Source organism: Ictalurus furcatus, chromosome 13 (assembly GCF_023375685.1).
Source record: "Ictalurus furcatus strain D&B chromosome 13, Billie_1.0, whole genome shotgun sequence".
Classification (NCBI taxonomy): Eukaryota; Metazoa; Chordata; class Actinopteri; order Siluriformes; family Ictaluridae; genus Ictalurus; species Ictalurus furcatus.
In genome coordinates, this window is record NC_071267.1 from 6,862,478 (window position 1) to 6,889,483 (window position 27,006).

General features: G+C 39.5%; 1 protein-coding gene across 5 annotated transcripts in view; it reads left to right on the forward strand.

Moving 5' to 3' along the window:
* Positions 1–1,657: 1,657 nt before the first annotated feature.
* Positions 1,658–27,006, forward strand: part of plce1 (phospholipase C, epsilon 1) — a 102,172-nt gene continuing 76,823 nt past the window's right edge. For 3 of the 5 annotated variants that reach the window (XR_008387505.1, XM_053640051.1, XM_053640053.1), the window contains exons 1-2: positions 1,658–2,120; positions 5,383–6,649. Coding sequence is in view for 3 of the 5 variants with exons in the window: in XM_053640051.1 (XP_053496026.1) it covers positions 5,561–6,649 (1,089 nt within the window). In the remaining 2 variants the exon portion in view is untranslated. Of the gene's footprint in view, positions 2,121–4,464; positions 6,650–26,055; positions 26,744–27,006 lie in introns of those variants that run through there. The other 2 variants (XM_053640052.1, XM_053640055.1) reach the window with 2 other exon arrangements.

Below are 27,006 nucleotides of genomic sequence, written 5' to 3' on the forward strand. Positions count from 1 at the left end.
TTAATTGTTTGTTCATTTTCAGTAAGTATGTATTCCTGGTCAGGGTTTCAGTGGATCCAGAGCCTATCTGGGAACATAGGTTGTGAGGCAGGAATACACCCTGGGTGGGACGCAAGTCCAATGCAGGGCACCACACACACCTAGGGTTTATTTAGAGTAGCCAATTCATCTACTGGCATGTTTTTTGGGACGTGGGAGGGACCTGGAGAAAACCCAGGCAGAACATGCAAAGCTCCAGACAGACAGTAATTTAAGCCTAGGATCAAACTGTTAACCCTGCTCACTGCACCAGGGTACCACCCTTCATAGTTCTTGACAATGCTTCAAACTACACATTGTATCATTACTTAACATTCATGCTCTCTGCAGCATACTGGCAAATTGCCTTCTAGAGTCAACTGGTATATACATTAGTCTAAAGAAAATGAAACATTTTGTTAAGATTTGTAGCTACATCTAAACTGTCCATGGTAACATAGTCAAACCGTTACAATCTCTCAAATCTCAATCTCAAAACACACACAACCATCACACAAACATCACACAACCCATGTTGCGCCATATACAAACTGATCCAAAGTTCAGCACATTGCACAATCATTCTTTAATTACTCCTAAAAAGAAATGTTCATGAACGCTTCACATAACATTAAAGCTTGGCATCATAAAGAAAAAGACTTACCTGACAGTTCTATAGTTTGCTTGGTAAAGGGAAACAATACATGAGTGGTGAAATGTTACTTTGGAACAAAAAGGGAGGGATTGTTCTCCTAACCATTGTAACATTGTAACTAAGAATGGTGGGAGATGAAGGCTGTGTTGGAATGATCAAGGTTCCTTTGTAACTTTCTTTGACCTTGCTTGAGAAAATGGCATCGGTGTTCCAAAAACTGTGTTGGCAAAGATGACAATTAAATACCACCAAACTACTCTTAACATTTCTGCCATGTAGTCTGTTATTTTGAACACGGCATTAGTGGACCAGTCAGTGCACTGATAATGGATTGGTGAAGCACAAATGACAAATCAACAAATGTATGTTGTTCAAATGTTAGTATTTTATTAACTTTCTATGTTCATTATATATTTATTTTGTAATATATTCAAATCTCATATTCATTCATATTTATTACAGGCTTTCAGAACACACACACACACACACACACACACACACTATATATATATATATATATATATATATATATATATAGATATATATATATACACACACACACACACACACACACACACTGAAGAAGAAAATCTTTTAGGATTTTCAAACTCCCACAGCAACCACTGTAATTTCCAATAACTTTTCAATAACAAGATATTATTAAAAGACAAGTTTAATAAAATAGTGTGATAGAATATGAGTTCTAATAAATTAAGATCCTCCAGGACAACCTGAAATTCCAACAGGATTTTTTGACAAGGGACATTACATTTACTGACAAGAAAAGGTACAGCTTATTACCCACCCCCTTTTTTTTCCTCTGAGAGTGTACTATATCAAAATAGTAGGTTATAATAATAAATTCACCGCTTTTATTTACACACACTAGTTAGTACAGTAGTATAGATACAGTTTTGGGAACTTTGTTTTGTTAGTTAAACGAAAGGCGCGGAGTGGTGACGTCAGAAGTTCGTATTATAACGTTCTAATCCGCGCGAGATTTGGGAGGTTAATTGGCTTGTCAATAGTGTGTCAGAAATACATATTTCTGGTCAATTACACGTAAAGAGCAAAAATGATATAGATAAATCTAAGGAAATGAGTAGGGTTTTATGGAAAAGAGTACAGACGTGGAGGGGGACCATTAAAAAACAAAACAAAAAAAAAACCAACAAATGGCGCATTAGGCTGGAAGGTGGGCTTGACGGTACGCGCGCGCTTGTGAAAGCAGAGCTGCGTGCCTGTTTCCCTGCATTCCTATGAAGTGACAATTCAAAGGCTCTCAGTGTGCAGACTTTGCTCACAGTGCAGGCAGTGTGCTCTCCCAATCTGTGCTCTCTGGTCATTTCAGCGAGGCTGATATCTCTTCGCTCTCATTCTGAACAAGCCATAAGCAACTTTTTAAGACGCGCGAGCTGTCCTCAACGTTAACACGTCCGTGTTTGAGGTGAGTGGTCTTACAACGGAGCCGATGTGCACGTGCTGAATACTGGGTTCTGTTATAATGCATGTTTGGAGTATTTGCGTTTGTTGCACGCGCGACTTCTTCAGCTTCTGTTAGGTTTGTATATGTTTGTGTTGGTGTTGTTTCATCCTTTAGAGCCTTGTTTTGAATGTTCATGCATAGGTCAGTTGAATGAACTGTGTTGGATGTGCAGAGATGATGCTCCAAAGGTTTAGTGCTCATGGGTTCCCAGCCCTGCTGGGGGAAAAAAACAAAACAATAGAAACCCTCATAGAGTTTGTAATGGGTTTAATGGAAACTGTAATGGTCCCTGTGGATCTCTACTGGTAATTTGCTGCCTTCAGTTTAGTGGATGCCATTAAGGACTAATATGGGTTTTAATGGTTAGCTGATGGAATGTAATGGTATTTGTAGTAGAAACCATTAGAATTTCATTGATGGTTTGCCAGCAGGGAAACCCTTCAACCTAGATTATTTACCTTCAAGTAGGCTAACATTATGTGAAATTTAACTAATAAATGCCCAAACCTGCCTCTTTCAGTTTGTGTAATATATAAATATTGTCGTCTTTACTATTTTTTTGTATTTTTATTATTGCAATTTGAATATAAAAAAAACTACTGACATTGCAACCCAGCGACATTGACATTTCTGTCATAGTCTTCAATGCCACCACCAATAAACCCCTTGGGGTTCATGAACTGTAAGGTTATTAGACCCTGTCTTCACCTAATGCATTTACTGGCGTCTGAAAACTGCTGTTGTTTTCATTCCAGTTGCACAGTAGACAAAATGCATGTGGCAAGTCTGCAGTATGCAGACTATTTGGAATGCATTTGAAGCTATTTTTCTGTGTTAAAATTTTGTGAAATTGGTGTATCTGTAGTTGTGATTTCTCCATCTTTGACGGTGTAACGTAATACGCTGAGGTTTTGCCGTTTTTTTTTTTCCAGTGGCACTTGGGCTGCTGATCTCCGTTCTTGGTTTTAGTGGCCTCATGGAAAATTTTATCAAATGGGATTGGCTTGGAAATGGAGGTCATATTGTTTGTGACCTTTTAATGAACCTTTGATGATCCTGGATCTAGGATCAAATTATTGCAGCTCGTTTGTAATGGCAGTAAAAAAGAAAGTTTAAACGCAGGAATCAAGTCGGCTCTGTTTTGGTCTGGCTAAAAGTTTGCTGCTGTTATCTCTTTAAATTTGACCAAAACACAAAGTCCATTTCCTCAACTGACACTGATCCAGAAATGCTATAAAAAATGTTTTATGTCCCTGTTACACTAACAGTTTGGAGTTCAGCCAATAAAACACTGTTTCAGGTCAAACACTCGCCTGTTGATGTGTCAAATCCTGTTCAATTAAACGACTGCATTGTTTATGCTAAGATGGATTTGTTGTTCCTAATACCTTATTTTAATGCGCCATTCACGTGAGTGTATGTGTGAAACTTGAACACACCTACATTTTATGTGGCAAAACTGGTAGCTCTGAGTTATCAGGCCAACACATGACACACCCACTGTCAAAAAATCAGTTGGAGGATTGTCAGAATGAAAGAATGTTATGAGTAAGTCTATGGACCAGGTGATCTCTATGTATGCAATTATGAATCCATACAAATTCATTCTACAGAATGTATGTATTTATATCAGTTCTACAAATCATGATTGCCTGCCGTTATCTGGTTCAACTTGTGCTTTATTATCGAGACCCATATCGTCTTCCCAGTTTGTGTTTTTGATTGTTTCACTGTCAGTTGTTGGATGTCGTCTTGTGTGTCTTCAGCGAGTGGCGCAGTTTTGTCTTGCTACAGCCTGCCTGCTTTTGAGGTAACCTCATTTAGTCATGGATGCAACTCTGCTCTAGTTGTTTAGCCTGTGTGGCTTTTCCCCTCCTGGCCTAAGCCCAGATGTGTGTGTTTTGTGGTTGTGTTAGCTAGTGGGTGTGCATGATTCAGGGGGCGTGGGGGAGGGGGGGGGGAAATTCCCGTAATTCCCCAAACTTCCATGCCTAATCACACAGCTTCACACCCTCCCTCGCCGCCAGTCTGGAAACAGTTGAAACAGGTTGCTGATGATGGAGGTAGGCATTTTGGAGAAAAGATTTAAATCAGGATTAACTTCTCATCCATTAAAATTGGCTCCAAGTTTTTGTTCGCACTGGATTTCTTTGTAGCCAGTCTGTTAACTTTGATCAGTTACAGTGTTTATTTGTAAAATGCACTTGCTAAATGAATGACCTGTTCGTGTTTGAGATCTGATATGCGACCTTTTACACTTAAGTAGATGTAACAGTTTTATTGCGCTTATGAGCTCATTTGGGAATCAACCTTAGCCTTCAGCACTCACGTCTGACTCTGAGGCATATTTAGCGAGTGTGACGTGAAAGCCTGTTACCTGCGAGCGTTTATTGTAAAACTGAGGGTGTGTTCTTTTTCATCTCCCACAATCACCTTGTTTACACAACGGCTGAGGTGCTCGAGAAACACAACGGGCATGTTTTACTTATTGTCAAGTTGAAGACGAGGCTAGGTGTTAGTCGATAGTCGATGCATCTCCTGAAAAAAAGAAATAACAAGTTAGGGTGAAATGTGTTTTCTGTTTTGGATAGTGTTGTACAGAAGCTTTTAACCACTGAGAAGATTTAGATGGTGATTTTGATATGTGTGGCTTAACTGTATAGTACTTTTGATGTTTTCCATCTTGGTGTCAATGATTTTTCTTCTGGACCCCTGTCCTTCCCTCATGATCTCGACACTGAACCCTGAAAGAAGGCTCCATGTTGCATTAGCTCAGAGATATATAACTGTGTGTGTGTGGGTGTGGGAACTATAGTGGTGGACCTTGACTGGCTGAACAGACCCAAAATCAATAGAACTAATCCCCCCTACTTTTCTAGTCAGTTTGGGCTGCCCCCAGCAAGGCCCCACATTCCAGAGGCCTACACATTTTTAAAGTGGGATTTTATTTTTCCTGATGCTCCAGGGCTGATTTTTTTTTTTTTTTTTTTGGCCAACTGTGATTTTCTCAGAGAAAACTATTTCTCAAGTACACGAGAATCTCACCTGATCCAAAATGGCAGCTAGAATATCACTTAATGTCTGCAAGGTTCCTGCTCTGTTTTCTTTTTTTTCCCAGTGGTTTTTGGAGGCCTTGCTTACCAGTCAAGTAAAATTTACTTTAATGGTATACTTGCTTATTAATGTTTATTTGTTTTTCCCCTATCTCTCCTTGTTTTTGCAGGCCATCAGATCTTGAGAGTAGAGGTTGGAGAAGACAAGGCTGAGCATTACGCAACCTGGGAGTGCCGCTCCTTATTTTGGAACTGAATTCTTCTTTTGCTTCCAACAAAAGTGACTCTTTTGGAACCGATATAGTTTTTTAAAAAAAATCCAGAACTGTGATTGAGTGCTTTTGTGATATGAGGGTTTGTGTGGAGGAACAGGTTGGAATTGGACTTCCTAGCATCTCTGTATCTTCGGAGAAGGCTGCTGTGATTCTGGGAGTCGGAATGGAGGCAAGAGCGGCTTCTTCTTTGACAAAATTCAGAAATCAGATGTTATCGTTTGGTTATGAGGCACATGAGAGAAGAAACTCAGACCCACTGATGTTTTGTTCATGTTCACATAGTCTACATCCAGCAGAGGATTGCTGTGACTCTAAATCATCTGAACAGATACGTATGGACTGTGGTACAAGAAGCCCTTTGGACAGCAGATCCAAGAGCTTGGACAGTCTGGACTATTTACACAAAGACTGCTGTTGCAGCACAGTGTCATGCCGCCGGGTGGAGGGATTGTGTTGCAGCCAGCCGTGCAGCACATGTGGGCCAGTGGAAACAGACGGTTGCTGCCAAGAGGCCGCCGTACATAGTGGAGGCTGGGAATCAGGGTTTCCGAGGAGAACAGAGGGGTTTTCTTCTGCTGCGACGCGGCTTGCTGGAGAGTCGCCAAGCCTAGATGAGGAAAGGCTCGGCACCAGGAGAATCAGCTTAGCGACGCTGTTCTTGTCACGCTTCCACTGCACGTGTGCCTATGGTGCAAGGCTGGAAGCAGGAACGCAGGGCCAGGTGAATTTTAATTCTGCTCATTGCCACAACAGAGTCTTCTCGAGCCTGGAGAGGCTCAACAAGAGATCCAAAGTCAGGTGCTCGAGGATGCCCTGCCAGGCTTCCACAACCTCAAAGCCTTCCTTAACTCACCAACACAGCGATGGCGAGGCTACAGCTTCCGATAGTGAGTTCACTCACAAGAAGGAGCGGTCCACTGTCCTGGTCCGGAGGTACCTCAAGAACAACCAGAAGGTCTTGAAGAAGGTGTGCACCGGCACCAGAGCGATTGTGAGGACTGGTCATATATCAGACCGAGCATGGCAGGCTGCTTATGGAAGAAGATGTCGTCTGAGCAAGGCCTATACCTTTGTAGACACGGAATACAGCAGAGTGCTCCATGCCATCCAGCTCCAGGTCTCCAGAGCTCTTCTCTCCTATTCAGGGGTCAGACTGGAGCAGGTAAGTTGTTTGCTCTTCATAGTATGTCTTCATGTGGGATGAATGGTTCCTTTGTGGTCAGGGTGTTATGAGTATTATGAAAGGCCTCTCTCACAGAGTCCCCCCCCCCCCCAATTCCAAAGCTGAATTCAGGATAAGTGTGGAATGCTCATCTTTGAGCAAACGCACATGTAATTATAATTTGTTTTGAACATATTCAGTGATAGACTGAGGTGTATAGCTGTTTATCACAGTGTGTTGAAATTTTAAAAATTTACATGTATTTAGGCAATTTGGGTTTCTTCGAATTAAATATGCATACATTTGAATACTCAGTAAAGTCACAAATTTAGTCTTTTGATGTGGTTTGAAGACACTCTCAAGAGAGACTTTTCCAGAGTAGTTTGCTGAAATTTTTTTTCAAAAAAAGTTTTGATCAGCTTTTTTGATTAGTCAAGAAAACACTGTGCACTGTTAAAAAAAAAAATCATTTCTTCCATTCTTCAGTGTATATAAAATGTAATGTGAATCCAACAACACTCACTTCTTAGAGGAATTACTCTATAATATCCTTCTCATTAGTGATGGGAACGAACATCTAAAGAGTTCATACATATGCAGGTCATCTAGAAGCCTGTGGTTCTTTAAAAAGACAATGCGGGTTAATGTATTTCCGCTGTAGTAAGTGTGGTTCATAAAGGTTTATAAAGGAATTTGACCTGCATATTATGTATAGTGACGCACAAATTGACCTGACAGTATACAAGACTTTCAGGGATATTTGACATGTTTGTGCTGTGGGCGGAGCTAAGTTTCAGATAATATTGCTAAGTTTCACATAATGCTGTGGTCTCAAGTGTAAAAAAAACAACAACAGTAAAATGACTTTTTGTTGTTATGATATTTCTGCTACTGTAGTGTAAGAGAAGACTTATTATAGATGTTGTTTATCAAAATTCTACTAAAAATGACTAATAATGAAGCTGTGAGTTGAATTACTGTATGCAACTGTAACGGTATGTTACTATGACTGCAGCTGTTTATAGGTAGAGCATTAATTTAGTACTGACTGGAAATACCTGTGCTTAATACGGTTTGGATGCACACCTTCCAGCCAATCCGAATCAAGTATTCAGACAGACCATGGTATAGGGATTATTAACTTGCATGACTCCTCAGATTTGATTCAAGTCATTTCATGTACATTTTCAATGGAACAAAGTCTGTTCAACAGTATGAGAGCATTTATACCCATGATATATGTCAAGACTTGTGTTGCATCCTGGATGCCTGTTTTCAGTTGATGTTTTTCCCTCAATAACTACATTATGAAGTGTTTTAAAATATTGACACTTTTTCCAGCGTACAGTCTCCATGGTTGGCAGTACTATGTGAATCTGACTAATATGACGAACAGGCAGTGATTCTGTGGATCCAGTGCCCAATGGAAAAACAGCCACTAGGGTTTTCCTTAATATGACAAATCATGGATATTTTGCAATGATGCAGTCGTCTAAAAAGTGTCAAGCCCATTGAGAGCAGACAATGCATGGTTTCATTTATTTAGGTGCACAGAATTTCTTGCAGCAATACAGGACTATGATTTATTAGAAGGCCACTAGGTTTTGCAGTAGGTCAGAGTCATAAACGGAAGCAGATCTTTGACCGATGGTCTTGTAAAACCTGCTGCTTGTTGTGCTTAGGATCATTACAGACCGTTCTGACTGGTTAGGACAGTGGAGCCCCTTGTTTAAGATCCTGCTGTGGCACTGCACTAGTTAAACACATTAGCGTTTTATTGCTCCTCTGTGGCACCAGACTGTGGCATACTTTACTACTAAGCTCATTTTTGACTTGTAAGAAGAACAATGAATAGGTTATCTAAATTGTATTAAAATGAAATAATTGCAGGATTGTTCCCATATGTAAGAGTGAGATCAGTTAAAATCAAATCAAGCTGTTTTTGTAAAGTCCAGAAAGACACAGGTTATCGTAATTGTTCTACATATTCCAAAGACATTACTGTTTCAATTAACTGAAGAGATTCTGTTTTACATCTGTGCTGCTTGGTGTAAATATCGCTGAGCTGATCCTGCACGGTTTTGAGGGTTTAAGCTTCTTGTTGTGGTGGCGCAGTAACTGCGTGCAACACTCAACCAGGGGAGAGATGGAAAGGGGGGAGCGGCAGAAGAGAAAGAGAGCTGCTCGTATTCACCAGGCCAATCTGAAGCCTCCAGAGACTTTGAGGTTCAATAGTGAAGGTGCACACATGCCAGCATTCTTTCCATGTGAGCTTAGGGTGGTTGTATTGAGCACAAACCCTGCTGTTTCCATGCCAGAATAATTCACATAATTTAATGGGCTGCGGAATTATGCTGGCCGCTTTTCCATAATGTGGTTCTTCGTGTGTTCTTGTTCACACAATTTGGCCTCTTGCTTCTTGCAGTCACCTTTAACTGGAGAATAAATTTAAGCCACAGTGTTATTTATGTGGCCTGTCTTATGTGATATTTAATTATGGTCTTGTTTGCTGTTCCTGCCTGGTAGAAGGATAAATACTGTTTCCACAGCTACCCTGGTTTTGGCCTTATCTTACCTTTTATGAGGTTATTTAATTGGTGAAGATGCTTCAGGTCAGTCTCTCTCTCTCTCTCGCACTTTACTCACCACTTCAGCTAGTGCACACCTGGCCTTTTTAATAAAACCCCACAGTCCTCCTCCCAATTAGTCTGAGAACCTTCCTTTCATTAGACCATGAGCTGTTTGCCCAGTCCACTCCATGGTTTGCTCTCAGTAATTGACTTGGCTGTCAGCAGATGTTTGCCAACCCCAAAGCTCCCTCCTCTATGTTAATAGTCCTTTGACACACAACTGAGAAGCGTCTGCTAATTGTCTATCTCATAAAGTAGCCATAGGAGAGGAAGTATGGTAGGTCAAGCCTGGACCTCTCCTGCCCTTGGCTTTCCGTCCTGCATTCCCAGTGGAGCCACAGTGCAAGACACTGGGGGATTTTTTTTTTCTCTCTCTTGTCAGCTCAGCAGGGCTTATGGGACTACAGGGACTAGAACAAGAACAAGGCAACACACTGGCAGCACATGAAAACAATCATCATATTCATCGACTGGATTGTAGCCAGTGGTTTGCTTCGTTGTAATAGTATGACCGAACTGAAAAAACTGGCGAATGGGGACTGCTGTAACTTTCCTTGTCATCAGAGGAAATGAGTGCAGAGCAGCAGAGTTCAACAGTACAGGAAGATAAATACAGCCTGGCGAAGCAGTGGTATGTGATTCCCTGATTAGTGGCTGTTATACATTGGCAGCGTTGACACAATTCTCCAAACAGGTAATGACTAATAACTCATGTGATAAGAGTATTTCTCATCATCAACAGCCACTGAGGATGATGTTAGTGGAAGAATTAAACACGAGGCATGTTCTCAGGGCAATGATGAACGACGTTTAACAGTAAAAGGCCCAAGTTATAGTACAGTTGTTAGCTTCTCAGTAATGGGGTTCCCATCAAGCTCTATGTACTTCTGAAATATAAAAATCTAAATGAAAACATCAGAAATGTATTAATTGAGCTAATCATTAATCACAGACTTATTTGTATGCTTTGGGGGAGGTGGAATTATTGCTGTATGGCTAAAGAGACGATACCTTAAAGGGAGATGGAAGCTAGTTTTTGTTGTTGATGTTGAAAGTGCGTTGTGGTCTCTGCTTTTCTGTGTGTTCTTGGTTGGAGCCTCTTTAGGATATTCACGTAAAAGTCGAAACACATAGTGTTTTCAACCAGCAGATGAGAAAAAGTTAAAGTTGTACGTAATCCCAGAATCCATGACCCCCCCCCCCCCCCCGATTAGCAATAACCTGCAATTCATATGCGTGATTCATATGCATGGCACATAAATAACCCGTCTGCGCAGTTGTCCAGGCCACACCTTTGGCTTTCCCTATGCACTAATGGAATATGCGAGTGGGGGCGGTTGAAGTTGGGCCAGCTATTACAGTTTGTTAAAATATGAATCTGTGGGATACTGAACAAACGGCATATTTATGTTTATTCTGGTTCCTTTTAACATGCAGAGAAATGATTTATAAATGCAACATCCGGTGTCGCCCAGATGAGGATGGGTTCCCTTTTGAGTCTGGTTCCTCTCAAGGATTCTTCCATATGTTGTCTCTGGGAGTTTTTCCCTTGTCCACAGTCAAGTGTGCTTTGCTCCTTATGGATGCATTTAAAATCTATATCCTGTATTTCTGTATCGCTGCTTTGTGACAGTGTCCATTGTTAAAAGCGCCATATACTGTAAATATAATTTAATCGAATTGTGTTGAATTTGCTTCATAACACTAGTGTAAATTCAAGTGTTTGTGCAAGTGGAAAAATAAATGTATGTGTGGTGTATTTTGTAAAAATACAGCAGGAGGGTTGGGGTCATGTTTTTACACTTGTAAGTTGTATGTCTCAATAAGTTTGTGTGCGTTGAAATGCTGATTAAAATAGAAACCTAGATGGTGACTAAAAACACCTCAGAATACTTTCGTTGTAAATCGGCCGTAGATGATTTGTAGTGGATTAACCTGAACTCAATTGCGCGATCTGATGATGCTTACCATGTAGCTCTTGTTCTGTGTGAACCATGCTAGTTTTTTTTTTTTTTTTTTTTTTTTTTTTTTAGTTTGAAGGTTGATTTAAAAATTTTTTGGTGTTTGAAAACAAGATTGTGTACAGATAAGCGATAACATGATTTGCGCCTTTAACTTTCCTTACTATACATGATACGCTTTTGAATCATGCGCTATGTTATGCACCAGATTGAAATTCGCAGACCTGCAGGAAGGAAGTGACGCTTTCTGATAAGACTGATCTCACTCTCACTAGCGCACACAACTATCATTGCGACCTCTGTGCCAAACACAATACTGGAAAGGACAGGACAGGGGCCACCAAGGGGATCACAATATGGGGAACAGAGTATGCTTTGTCTCTCTTGATCTTTTCTACTCTATAAGCTCGTGCTTACAAGCAGGTCCTACTCCTGAGACCAGCAAACTCTCAAACTGACGTCTCTATGCCTCTGTGACTACCAGGTCTCATTTACCTACAGCACAGGTTCACAATCCTGGTCCAAGAGTACCCACTCTCTTACATATTTGAATGGTTTCCCTGCTCTAGATTAGTTGAATTAGGCATGTTGTGAGCAGGGAAAATTAAACTAAATATACAGGATAGTGGTAGTCCAAGACCGGGTTTGGAAACCTATGATGTACTGTATAAAGATGACAGTGATAAGTAGTGTATTTCTATCCTTATCACTAAATTATTCCTTAAAAAGTAGAAATATAAGGCTATCCGATATCAGCAGTCGCTGATAAAATTTTGGTTCCTCCAAAAGTTTCTTCCTCCTATTCTGATGAGTTTTATTTGATCTGGTCATCCTTGGCTTGCTTTGTGATGGTTAAAGTGTTGATATCTGTAAGACACTTTGAGATCTGGAATACTTGAAATGTGCTGTAAAGACCGCTTGAAAATTTGAACTAAACTAATCTAAATTTAATAAGCTTCTGTTCAATTCACAAATGGACTTTTTATTGAGATCCACTGCAAATGTATAAGCCACATGGGCTAATGTCTGCATGTCTGATACTTTTTAATTTTTTTTTTTTTTTTTTTTTTTAACTCCAACATATGAATGGCTTTTCCTAGAAAGGACTTTCCTGGCATTTCCAAGAAATTGCTGATTTGAGTTGTTCTTTCGGCTGCTCGTGTTAGGGGTTGCCACAGCGGATCATTGGCCCGCATGTTTGATTTGGAACCGGTTTTACGCCGTTTTCCCTTCGACGCAACCCTCCCATTTTATTCGGGCTTGGGTTCGGCACTCAGTGGCTAAGTTGGAACTCAGGCCACTGCCACGGGATCCTTAGCTGCTAGACCACCAGGGAACACATTGCTGATTTGAGTAACAGATGGAAAATAACCCATGAGCATTCATCTTGACAAAAGTATATTGGTTGGAATTTTTAGAAACATGAACGAAGATATCAAAGTGTTACTGTGTGTATGTATTTTTTATATATATATATATATATATATATATATATATATATATATATATATATATATATATATATATATATATATATATATATAATATAGCCTATTTGAACTTGGTTTTTTTCCTGTGGCATAGGACTTGCCTGAAAACATTGCATGCACTGTATAGCGGAGAACTGTGCAACAAAACAAATCTCTCTTTGACAAATGTGAAAATACCAACTTATACTGAAAACAAAGACTTTGCTTTACCGAAAGTCTGTGAATCAGTTCTAGAGAATGACGGGAAATCTTCGTTACTGCGTAATACACACGTGACCTTGTGAGAAGTCAGGTGTGTGAGTGGGTGTAAACATGGCAGGACAGCACTGATTATAGACTATTCTTGTCTGAGAAAGCATGCTAGTTCATGCCTCTGGTTGAGTGACAAAGTGATTGAAATGCAAGTTTAGTTACCAAGACAGCAAAGCTCAAGGGAAAAAATGGATCAAAAGGGCAGAAGATTCCTCACAAGAATCAGGTGCTCTCCAGTGCTCTTGGAAGGGTCTTGCGGAGACAAACGACTGGTCTGCATCCCACTGTTTGAGCTGTTGTTAAAGATTTTTTCTTGCTGGGACTAACCAGTGTTTATTCGTTAGAACACCAATTACAAGAGCAGACTCAGATGTTTCCTTGAAAGGCTGCTTTCAGTAATCAGTAAATAGGAAAGGCATTGTTTATATGGACTTTCAGATGCCTCATGAGCTGAGGGCACACGCTGTGTCTCAGTTTGAGAGACACTGTGGATCTGAGGAGTATGAAATAATAAAAGCAAGCACGTTTAACACGTTCTCCCAGCTCTGCAATCTGGGAGAGCCTCAGAGTAGATGTCTTGTTCCAGTTAGGGTGGTTTGGTCAGATTATGAGGATGCCGCTTTGTTGGTGACCCCAGAGCAGACCAAAAACCTGCTGCAGAGATTATATCTCACATTTTGGTTTGTGAATTTCTGGGGATCTTCCAGGAGGAGCTGGATACAGTCTAGACTGACCCGAACTCAACCCCATCCAAGAAAAGCTCAATAGAAAATCAGTGAGTGAATGAGCAATATAACGATGCATGTTCGAGAGCCTTCCTGTTAAGGGATCACCTCGGGAGATAATTGAATGTCATCTTTATAAGAAGTGACAGTGCGTGCTAGAACAACAACAAGGTTTCATAATAAACGTTTCATGTTAAAATGGAAACAGGACTGTCAAGGATTACCTAGCCCAGCTTGTGGGAGTGTACCATCATCCTGCAGGTTTACAGTTCCAAACGTAGTCTACCGCACCTGGATTTGATATTCAGATGCTTCTCCAGACATTGATTGACTCTTTCAGGTATGTTCAAATCTGTTTTCTATTTAACTACCATCAGGAACAGGCTTGCAATTCTCCTCTCGTGACATGTTAAAAACATTTTTGACCGCAGTGGAGCAGCTTTTGCGTAGCCTAAAGTGTTACTTCTGGCTTTTATCTTCATTCTCCTTGTTAGAGCTTAATAATTAGCTGATGAAGCAAATCAAGTGTGTTAGTTCAGGGGCAGCACAGAAGAATGCAGAGCGTGGGCTCGTGGGAATAACTGCTTAAAATCAACAGCTTCTCCAGTTGTCTAATTAGCATTGTTGTGCAGGGTGGTGAACGTCGAGGAATGTGCCTAGTCGGCTGCTTTTCACAAAACTTTCTGGAAAGACAATACCATGCCTAACAGCCAAACCAAAAGCAGGGAGCAGAGTCGTTTACGTAAACATGATGCCACCATGTGGGAATATTGAATGTCCTAATTTGTTTATTGGCCTTGTAGTGAGCCGAATACGCTTCAGACACTCTTTAATAGATTCTGGCAGCACATGACTAATTGAATGAGGTAGAAATGCATTGCAGTGACGGAAACTATGTTTTTCTGCTTTTGATATTTCAATGTTTTGAGCATGGCGTGTGAGCATAATTTTGTCTTGGGAAAGTGGAAAGGGTTTAGGTCAGCATCCATGCTGAACTCTCTTGAGGGATGTAGCATTCCCAGAAGTAATCTGTCTGGGATGTGTATTTGTGCGTGTGTGTGTGTGTGTGTCCATGTGTCATGGAAAGCAAACAGCTTGGAGGTTATGGCAGTTTATGCTGTATAATTACATTAGGCCACTGACAAAAAGAGAAAACGAACTGTTTAGTTGATTCTGACCAACAGGTCTACACTCCTGGGCAAAAAATTGGGCCAAGCCCAAAATGGGAAAATATCTCGCTTTTACTTATCTTAATTTCAAACCATTGGTCAGAAAATTAGCATGAATTAAACAAATTCACTCCTGAGACCTCTGCTCGTTTACTTTTGCTGCAGTTTGGGGAAAAGCTAGAAACAGGGAAATTGACATAGTCTTCTTGTACAAAAAGTAAAATCGTGATAATGATTCAAATGTTTGCTGTAAAAATGGAAGTGGTAGCTCAGTGGTTAGGACGTTGGAATTCTGATCAGAAGGTCGTGAATTCAAATCCCAGTTCCGCCAAGCTGCCTCTGCTGGGCCCTTGAACAAGGCCCTTAACCCTCAATTGCTCAGTTGTATAAAAAAATGAGTTAAATACAAGTCACTCTGGATAAGGGCGTCTGCCAAATGCCACAAATGTAAATGTAAAATTCAAACTAACACATGTCTGGGTGCACAAAATCTCAAAGTAAAAATAAACTAAAAATTAAAAAGAAATAAATTGCAAGTTTCCCACAAGACTCGAACATTTAAAGAAATCAAAGGGAAAAGCTATCCCATAAGTTACTTTATCTATTTGTTTAATTCTTGCTAATTTCCTGACCAATGGTTTGTTGTTAAGACTTAATATTTTTCCATTTTTGGGCTAGGCCTTTTGTTTGCCCAGCAGTGTACATTCAACACACAACATTTGAACTATATTTCTTAAAAATCTCTTCCTACAAATCTCTCTGACCGATGTAATAATACCTTAAGACTTTGCTTTACCAAAAGACCATGATTCAGTTCTAGTGAATGATTGGAAATCTCCACTACTGTGTAATACACGTGTTGATGCAGGACAAATGTAAGGTGTGTGAGTGGGTGTAAATGTGGTAGGACAGCACTGATTATACACACTACTGGAAAGAGAAGGCATGCAAGTTCATGCCTTTGGTTGAGTGACAGTAATTGAGATGCACGTTTTTTTTTGCCAAGACGATAAAGCTCATTGGAAAAAATGGATCAAAAAGGTAGAAGAATCCTGAAAAGCAGGTGCTCTCCACTGCTCTTGGAAGGGTCTCTAACATCACCCCACCGTTTGAGCTGCTGTTAAAGATTTGTTTTGCTGGCATTGTTTATTTGGACATCTGTTGGGGCCTAATACCCCTGTATAGTGACATAGACACTATACTGTAAAAACAGCACCGTCAATCGGATGAAACGTTAAACCGAGGTCCTGAATCTACATGGTCATTAAAAATCCCCCATTGGCCCTTCTCTTTCATGGCCCCCTAACAATGGCTACATCACTCTCTCCTCTCCATTAATAGTTGGTGTGTGGTGGGTGTTCTTGTGCACTTGGGTGGTTGAGGAGATCCCCCCCATACTATGTGAAGCGCTTTGAGGGTCTAGAAAAGCGCTATATAAATGTAACTGTAAACATTTGAACTATATTTCTTAAAAATCTGCTCCTAAAAGGTACTTTTAGTACTATTAGGACTGATCGATGGAATTTCAAAGGTTTGGGGTATTCGTAATCCTTATTTATTCAAAATCAACAACCAAAAAAAAAAAAAATTCACTATTCTTATGTTTAATGGTTTAATAAACCAATAAAGTCAAATGGTTTGTTTTTAGAAGACTGTTGGAATTTCCTAAACGTTTTGGCTAATGGAGCCTTGTTGCTTTAAGTGGTCAGTCATTAGGGGTCAGTAGAGGTCTGTCACTAGGAGTACAGCCAGAGATTTTTCATTACCATCACTGTCCGGAACATGATGGGCCTAACAGTAAAATAAGTCAATTACATAATGAATGTGCCATCATATTATAGCATTGTTGTTTTATTCTGCTCATTTACCTATTAATTGGATGCCGTTTCACTGATTTTTATGTAGCGCCTTCTAATACATTACTCTGGATAAATAAATAACTACTTTGAAAGATTTATGAATAAATTAGGTTTATGAGTATATTATAATACTGTCTGCTTATGTTTTTTTTTTTTTTAAATTATTATTGAAGATATGCTGAATAAAGGTCACTTTAGAGAAAGCTTCACCATATCTATCTATCATTCTATGTGTGTGTGTGTATGTAAATAAATAAATAAATAAATAAATAAATAAAACATACTTTTAAATCTATTTCAGCTATATAGTAGGTCCCTGTGTATGTTGTTACTATAGCAACGATAACCCATTAGAATGAGCGAATTTATATAAACCTTGTAGCCGGCTGTCCTGTCTTTGGAAGTTAGTCAGCACCTTCTGACCAATCAGAATCAAGCAAGAACATATAATATATGTAAGGGATAATCCACGGCTAGGCGTGCGTTACATGATTTTAATGTAACTCGTACCTAGCCATGGATTATCCCGCTTATACCATGGTCACTTGCCAGCATTGACAAGTTAAAGCTGTCATTGATGTTTGCAGTACAAAATTTGACTGAAAGGATAAAAATAATGATTAATTTGAGTTAGTTATTGTAGATACGGGTCATTAGATCTATAATTCTGCACTTTCTAAATCATACACGGAGATAAAGTAGTGCGATAAGATTACATTTATATGAATGAATTGTAGTATATAGCTATGAGAGAGCAAGAGAGAGGGATTGTGCGTGTGTAAACCTGCGTCTGTGTCACGTCTCTACTAATAATGAAGCTGTGAGTTTCACTACTGTATGCAACTGTAACTGTATGTTATTATGGTTACATAATTGTTTATAGTTTATAAGCAGTGCATTAATTTAGAACAGTGATTAAACTGACCGAAATTACCTGTGCATAGTACAGTTTGAACACACACCTTTCAGCCAATCAGAATCGAGTATTCAGACATACAATGGAATGTATGTATAAAATTTAGATACCTGATAGTCCCATTCATTGTATTTCTGTCTCATGCCCAGTATTCTTAGGATAAGCTCTGTATCCAGTGCATATTCGCTCCCAGTGCATATAGTCTGTCCTATTTGAAATGCACTGTAGTTTTTTTTTGTTGTTGTTTGTTTTTGTTACAGTTTTGAAGGAGAGTTGCATGTGTCCTTTACAATGTGGTTATGTAAATATGTTTTTTTAATAGAAAATTTTTTTTTTTACTCCATTTCCAAACCCTATAATAAATTTCAGATGCCTAGAATGTGTTGTTTTCCCTGCTATACTCCAACTAATCATCTAGTTAATGTCATTTCTGAGTCAGTGTGGGTGTGTTGGAGCAGAGATACTGTAAAAACAGTAAAACATGCAGTGCAGTCTCATATTAAGTAACATGAGATTAGTCCAAATCTAATGTAGAACGATTGCACAACCAGAGCACAAGAATAAGAAAACTAACAAAATCACACAAAACATACAACAGACATTGGAGTAAATACCAGCGTGTGTAAGCAACAACAGTATTTCTAGATTTTAATATGGCAGTTAAAGTCTGTATTTTGGGAATATTTAAATGAACATTGTGCCTACACACCCAATCGCACAATATTTATCACTGGATGAGAGTTCTGTTAAAGTTTTAATAATTTGGCAGCCACAATTGAATGAGATATACACTAATAATTAAAAAAAAAAAAAAGATTTTGAAACCAGCATTAGTTAAAGCACAATGCCGCTGTTGTAGAGTAGAATGCAGATGAGCTATAAGGCCAAAAGTGTGTGTGGACACCTGACCATCAGACCCATATGTCTTACTTTCCCATAAAGTTGTAATTGTCCCACAGTTGTATTGGCTGTGTTTGTATGCTGTAGCATTATTTCCCTTCACTGGAACTAAGAGGCTCAGACCTGTTCCAGTATGGCAATGCCCCAGTGCACAAAGTGAGGTTCAAGAAGACATGCTATATTTGCTAAGGTTGAATTGGAAAGAACTTGAGCCCTGAATTCAACCCCACTGGACATCTTTCTGATGAATTAGAGTGCCGACTGAACCCCATATCTCCTTGCTTGATCTCAGTGACTACGTTTACATGGACAGCAGTAATCTAATTATTGACCTTACTCTGAGTAAGATAATAATGTGATTAAGGTGTTTACATGAGTCGCTTTTAGAATACTCCTGTCATGTTCCTGTTTTACATGTTTTAGAACAGCCCGCATCATTACGTCACCGCGCCACGCCGTCCGACGTCCCTCCAGAATTTCACGTATCAACATACAGTTCGTCTTCATAATGGTAACATGTACAGTTTTGGGTGTTTTTATTTATTTTATTTTTTTTACGAACGCTTTAAGTGCAGTTAATTATTTGTAATGCTGTACGTGCTAATAGACAACTGCTTGAAGCCGTGGGCTGCGTCCCAAACCGCGTACTTACCGTCTATATAGTAGCCGAGATACATGTATTTTTCCCCACTACGGGCCTATAGTAGGCAAGTATGCGGTTTGGGACGCAGCAGAACTCTCTTGTTCGCCGTAAAATGTTGAGGACTGCCGAGTGTGATCGTGTCCTGTCGCAAAATGCGGTGAAAACTCTCATATGACGTTCATAATGTGATTAAGGTGTGTACATGTCTGTAATACACGTCCATAATGCGACTAAAACAGGAATACTCCACCTGTCTTAATTCGATTAGAGCTTAATTCGAGTATGACCTTAATTAGATTAAGGTAAGTAAAAATAGCTGTTTACATGGTAGTTTCTTAATCAAAGTATGGTCTTAATCGGGTTAAGAGTGGATTATTGTTGTCCATGTAAATGCAGCTATTGATACTCTTGTGGCTGAATGAACACACAGCCACACTCCAAACTCTATTGGAAAGCCTTCCCTGAAGAGTGGAGATTATTATAACAGAAAAGGGGAAACCAACTCTTTGTTAATGCCCATGGTTTTGGGTTGGACACGTATGGGTGTGGCGGTCAGGTGTTTGGCTATAGGGTGTATGTGTACAGAGGTAGACATGGAGTAGTTGTGTAGTTGTATAACACAGTTGTATAACCACATTGTGTAGCTTCTGTGGAGTGTTACCATTCTCTGTGTCTGATATGTCTGCACATTTCAGGTTTAGCTAGTATGGGCTTATCCTGTCTAATCTGGCAATGCTGCTGTCTGTTCATGAGATGAGTGATCCACTTGTTGCTGTGGATCCTAATGGAGTTAGTCATTTTTATACAACTACTTACTGTACTGTACAACTACTTAATTACTGCTGCTCGTCGTTGATGTACAAGGAAGATATACAAACAGCCATGTAAACTTAATATAATTTACCAGGCACTTGCCCAATCAGTCATACAATGTCATCATATTCAAGCACAGAGACTGCTGACTTCTAAGGGTCTCAATCCCACAACACGGATGAGATTTGTGTTTGAGTTTGATTAACATGGCACAACTGAATGAGATCATTTTTAAGCCCATGTGTACTGTTGTGTATTAGGCTTGGGCTAAATTTATTATGATTTACCATTGTTAAATAATAAAAAAAAAAAATCACATTTAACGAATTGATATCTGATATGTCCTGTTATGGCTGTCAATCTTTTACAAACAAATTGGTTGTCTAATGACCAGAAACATTGAAATGGAATGTTAGAAACACAACATTTCAGACCAAGATCCTTGTGAGTGCTTCTGAGGCTAAAGTGAAACCAGTGGATATTCCAAATGCTTATCTATAGTATAAGCTACATATAATTGCGATCAAAATGATTCGACCCCCATTGCAATTCAGGTTTATTGTCAAAATTTACAGACTTTCAGCTGTTTGCAATGAACAAATCAAACAAAAGCAACTGAAATAGTTCAACAGTGGCTTCAGTGGCTTCAAGTGGTTTCCCCAAATTCAACTGAAAACTCAACTTATAATGACTTCTCCAGTCTCAAAATTATTCAACCTCCTGAATAGAATCCCTCACAACAGCACAAATATGCAAAACAGGTGTTGTCTCAAGCATACCTGGTGTGACTAATCAAGGGCTTCATTAGTTGCACCAGGTGTGCTTGAGCTTGAACACATAAAACATAAAATACCTGAAGTGGCTATGGGCAGAAAATAAATGAAATACCTGGACTGGCTAGAAAATACATGAAATACCTGGACGGGGCAGAAAAAGGAAACTATCAGTGGTTGCAACCAGATTTCTGAGAAGGCAGGCTGTGAAAAACCCTCGAGTGACTGCAAAAGACCTGCAGCAAGACTTGGTGGCAACAAACACTGAGGTTTCAGTGAGCACAGTAAGGCGTGTACTAAACGCAGAAGGTTTCCATGCCAGAAATTCAAGACGTACAGCACTACTGACCAAAAAGCACAAGAAAATTTAGCTCAATATAATATAAATAAGCCACAGAAGTTTTGAGATTCTGTTCTGTGGAGCGATGAAACAACACTGGAACTTTTCAGTACGATGGATCAGCGATATGTCTGGAGGAAGAAGAATGAAGAAAGAACTCTCTGTCCACAGTCAAGCATGGTGGTGGCTCGGTGATAATCTGGGGCTGCTTTGCATCCTCTGGCACTGGAAACCTTCAGCGTGTAGAAGGCAAGATGGATTCATTGAAGTATCAGGAAATCATAGGAGAAAACATCATGCTGTCTGTGAGGAAGCTGAACTTTGGGTGTCATTGGACCTTCCAACAGGACAATGATCCCAAGCTTACCTCAAATTCCACCAAGGCTTGGTTGGAGAAGACGTCCTGGAAGAGTCTACAGGGCCATCACAGTCACCTGACTTGAACCCCATAGAAAATCTCTGGTGGGATTTGAAGAAGGCGTTGCAGCACGCAAAACCCAAGAATATTACTGAACTGGAGGCCACTGCTCATGAGGAATGGGCTAAGATTCCTCAGGAACACTGACAGAAGCTCTGCATCTCGTTTGCAGCAGGTCATAACAGCAAAAGGGTGCTCTACTAAATACTAAAGATGATTGCCATGAAGAGGTTGAATAATTTTGAGACTGAGAAATCATTATAAAAGGCATTTTCAGTTGAATTTGGTGAAACCACTTGAAGCATTTGTTCTGTTGAACTATTTCAATTGCTTTTGTTTGATTTATTCATTGCAAACAGCTGAGAGTAAATTTTGACAATAAACCTGATTTGCAATACGGGTTGAATAATTTTGATTGCAACTGTACATGTTGTACACACTTTTTATATAATTGTGTAAATTTAATTTTAAATAATTTTGCGTTGACTGATATTACCAGCATATGAATGCATCTACAAGTTTGTTCAATCTAAAAACATTTTTACTTGGATCTGTTTGAACAGATTAGTTTTCCCGTATGCACATTTATAACGTTACTGTTATCCATCCATACTTTAAAGAGTTGTCTCAGATTATTTTTTACTTGATATAGCATTAACCTTATGCCTCATAGTAAAGAAATGAATAATCCTTAAATGGCCGTGAATGCTGCTCGGTTCTGCCCCCTTCTGAGCATATTACACATTAGTCTCTCCCACTCTGAAAAGCTTCTCAGGAATGGTTGGTATTGCAAATGTTTGATCTGTCTACACAGTTGGACCTTTTCCAGATTCCTTTCACATGAAGGATGTCAAGGATATCCGGTGTCATGTCTAGTGTTTCACAACACTTTTGCCCCTTCTGCTGGATCCAGAATAAGGAGTGACGAAATGGCACATCTGTTATGTAAAGAAGCCGTGCAGTGGGTAGCATTGTCTGGGTCAATCCTGAGCTCAAACCCATGTTCACCCCATTGGGTTTCCTCCAGGTTCTCTGGTTTCCTCCCACTGTCCAAAAACATGCAGCTTGGTGCCCTGCAATGCACTGGTGTCCCATGCGGGATGAATTTCCCCACCTTGTGCCCAGCTTACCAAATTTGCTCACTTTGTGCCTAGGGATAGGCTCAGGATCCAGTGTGACCCTGAAAAGGATAAAGCAGTTACTGAAGATGAATGAATATTAATATTGTGCCTTTCCCAAGCTCCACGTTCAGTCCACTCGATCCTCTGCTTGATACTTTTTCAATACCGATATGATCACACTAACCAAGCTGGCTCTCTTCAAGCTTCTAATACAGCTACTGAGGATCGACTTGGTACTTGCCGTTTTGTACTGTAACTTGAAGGCTTGATATTTGCTACATTGTATATGTGCATAGAAATTGGATGACACTAAAATAGCTTTAGCTCTACATGAAAAGCAAAAGGTTCGAGTCCGAAATGAGAATTTTCCACATGTACACAGTACCGAGTCGCTTGGCTTGGCAAATCAGCGTAGGATAAGTAGTACGGTATGTCGAACCACACATGACACACACACATAAAATATGTAAAGTACAAAACAGTGCAGCTGACTCACCATGTTCATGGTATTCATGGTATGTTTGTCATTGTCGTGTTTTTATTCCTGTGGTGGTGGTGTTTTCCATTCAAGATTTAAGGATAGATTTAACATTTTTTGTAAATTGCAGTTTTAGTGGTCATGGTGTAATACTTATACGTGGCAGATACCAGTGATGCATCAGATACAAGGTATCTGCATTTTTTTTTTTTTTAATAGTGTCACCAAAACCAGCAAATACCAATTATGTTTTGTTGGTGAATAAGCAACAGCAACTGGCTGAAAGTACTTTCAGTGCAGCTCGCATTATCATTTCAGAAGAATGTGTGTTCATCATTCCTTGCAAGTCTTGATTCTTCTCTGATCATCTTTATATGTTGCCATATTCATTTGGGAAGACACCATAGAAGGTAGACAGCATTATTAGGAAAAGTTAATATACTGTCGGGGGGTTGGGGGGATTCTGTCCCGTTCATAATGCACTATTAGTACTGCTGTCATAAGGTTTATTTTCTTGTACCAGTTCTGTTTATTGGATGCGATTGGCATGAATGTTTGAAAAACATGGCTGACAGAATGGCCATACTGATTTTTATTTATTTATTTATTTAATTATAATGTCAGCTTGGTACTTAAAACGTGTATAGATGGAATAAAAAAAGTGTTATGATTTGCGTTTATTTAAATCCAATGGTCCTTTTTCTATGTTCTGTATAAAAATAAATTGTGAGCCGGGCAAACAAATCACTATGAAATTGCTTCATAGGTCTAAATTAGCAAATGTGGGTAATTTAATTACATTTAAGGTATTGAAGGTGCCAGGCACACTGTACTGTTTCCTAACAAAGAGATCAAGAACATCATACTTGGGTACAATTAGGCTTCAATTCTTTACTGTCCCACTAGGAGGCACTGTGCTACAGTATCAGAATGCTTCTGAGCACAGGTACAGAGCAGGGAAATAACGTGCACTTTGTGGAGCTCACCTTCTCAGAGTAAGAACTTTTAATTTTTTTTTTTACTTGTACTTACTACACAGATGTGAAATGATTGATGTTTGTATGGAAGATGGAGGTTTACAGGTCTCACACACCATTGGATAAAGATTCACAGTACCTCTTCAAGACCTCTTCAGGGTAGTTTTGTTGTTTTTACTACTTGTGTTTTATTGTTTTTTTTTTTTGCTCTTCTTGCTGGTAGGATTGTCCATGTTTGGTTGTTAGCTTGCCGTGGTCTTGCCATGTCTCTATATTTCATTATGGTGCACCTTTCTACAATCTGTTAAGGGTTTGAAATAAGAGCATGTTGTTTAATATTCATTCATCTTCAGTATTTATCCTGATCAGTGTGGAAATGGATCTGGTGCCTCTCCTAGGAACACTGGACACGAAGCAGGAATACAGCCCGGATGGAATGCCAGTGCATCACAGGGCACCATGCACACACGCATATTCACACACTTGTTCATACCCAGGGGCAATTTAGAGTTGCCAGTCCACCTACCGGCATGTTCTTTGGAGGTGGGAGGAAACCGGAGAACCCACAGGAAACATGGGCATGGAGAGAAAATGCTAAACTCCACACAGGCAGTAACTTGAGCTGAGGATCGAAGCAGTCGTGAAGCAGCGACATCACGGTGTACATCAATAATATTAAACATTGCTATTTCTTTTATGCATCTGCCACTAGGTGGAGGAGGTGTTATGTTCTTGTGCTGAGAGATTTTTGTTAGCATGAGCTCTCAAGAACGATTGGTTGAATGTTTGCAGGATTTATATAGAATTATGATTATAACCAGCAGATGAACTAGATGATTTAGATTTTAGAATTGATCCAGAAGGGGTCAAGGTCACAACAAGGTCAACTGTATGAAATAGTTTATTTTTCAGTAGCTTCCTTCCTGTTTGAAGAGTATACAGGGGCATACAGAAGAGGCATACAAATTAGTAACATGTACTAGACTTGTTGCAAAATGCAGCTCTTTTTTTACTTGTAATATTTGCACACACCATGTCCAATCAGCAACGGACACGTGATGTTAAGTAACAGCCATCCTGATTCGAGTTAGTTATTTTTTTGTTTTTGCTGCTGTTTTTAAAAAAATATTATTTATTTAATTTTTTAAACATTCGTAATGGCGTTTCTCATCTTGTTTTTCTTTCATGATTGCTTTTGTGTTTTTCTAAATTTGCTGTTTTGTTTTTTGGTTTCTTAATGTATTTTGCACTTAAAGCGCACCTATTATGGATTTGAAACAGCCGAATTTTGTTTTAAAGGTCTCCTACAATATATTTACATGCATCCAAGGTCAAAAAACACTTTAATGTGCTCATAATTTAAATTGCAGCATTACCTTTTTCCCCCCAGTGTCAAAAATTATTCCTTCAATGATGCATTCTAAAAGATTCATTCTCTCAGAGAGCATACTCTGCTCTGATTGGTCAGATGTCCCAGTCTGTTGTGATTGGTCTACCACTGTCAGCAAGCAGCCAATTAACACCAAAGGCGGGGCTTTTTGTTACAAACCTACCTAGGTTAGTACAGGAAGCAAGTCTGGAATTACTAACGACTCGTTTCAGCTGTTCAGAATCGGTTCCTTCTTTTGGGAGTCAATAACTCAGTTTGTCGTGCGCTTTGATTTTTGAAAGTTTGCAGACTCTTACATTCACAAATAGCTCTACATGAAAGGTAACATTTGAAAAACCATAATAGGTGCACTTTAAGGCCTACTGTACTCCGGACTGGTAGCTGTTGTGCGATAGGCCTATATCTTATGGTAGACATTAAAAGTCCATTGTTTGGAGACTTGAATTTGAATTTCTCTGTGATTTTTAAATAATTGTTGTCTTGTTACTCCCCAACAGCCCCCCCCCCCAAAACCCCCTCAAAAAACCCCCAAAAATGACAAAAGCAAGTGCAGACATATAACGCTGTGAGTATTAGTGAGGTTTTCTTGTTGTCAGTTCACTTCTGATCAGCATGACAACAGCAAAGATTGACAAGGCTAATTATGAGGATCATGCTGCAGTCCTTGGCTGTAATTCTCACATGTCTAATCCCCTAATTAAGCCATAATAAAGCAAGACTTAATATCCACAGAAGGCAATTAACCAAGCAGTTCATGCACATAAGAAGAATGGCTTATTTGTCATGGATTTAAATATAGCTGAGTTTATTAAACATCTTCGGAAACCTAACACTCTTGTTTGGACGTTTTTGGGACACTTCTTCGTGTTTAAGGAAAGTTCTCGTGGTCGATACTATTTTTGGCATCGTGACTAGGTTTACAGCTAGTTTCTGATAACGCTAGAAGGATGTGAACGCGAAAAGGCCCATATTGAGACCAGAGTTTAAACCGAGGCCGTCTAGAGATTACTCCTGGTCAAGATTGCATCTCCCTTGTATGATTGCCTCATAGCCAAATAAGGGGAGCCCGCCCAAAAGCTAGACTAAGAGCTCCCCCAAGTCCCTCCTCTGTTTCACTCCCCCGGTCTCTGCAATTGATATATTTTCACTCCTAGAGGAGGAACACTAAGAGACTACACTACTGAGCTCTGTGGTGTGATTACTGCAGTTGATTTTCCTGCATATCGATGGCCAGCCATAGTAAGTACTGAAATAATGCGATTTGGACCAACTGCTTTGCCCATACCATGTATTTGAGGTGTTTATTCCTCCTGGTCATTGATTATGAATGAAGCAGTTTTGCTAAAGGTATTTTTCTGACGAGTCTCCTTTACTGCAAGGTATATCCTGTACTAGCTGTGTTTATCTTCTATAGGCAGTCATAGTTTGTGGTTAAAAACGTACCAGCACACTTTACTCAATACTGTTATCTCACTTTTAGCTTGTTATCAGTCAGTGTTGTG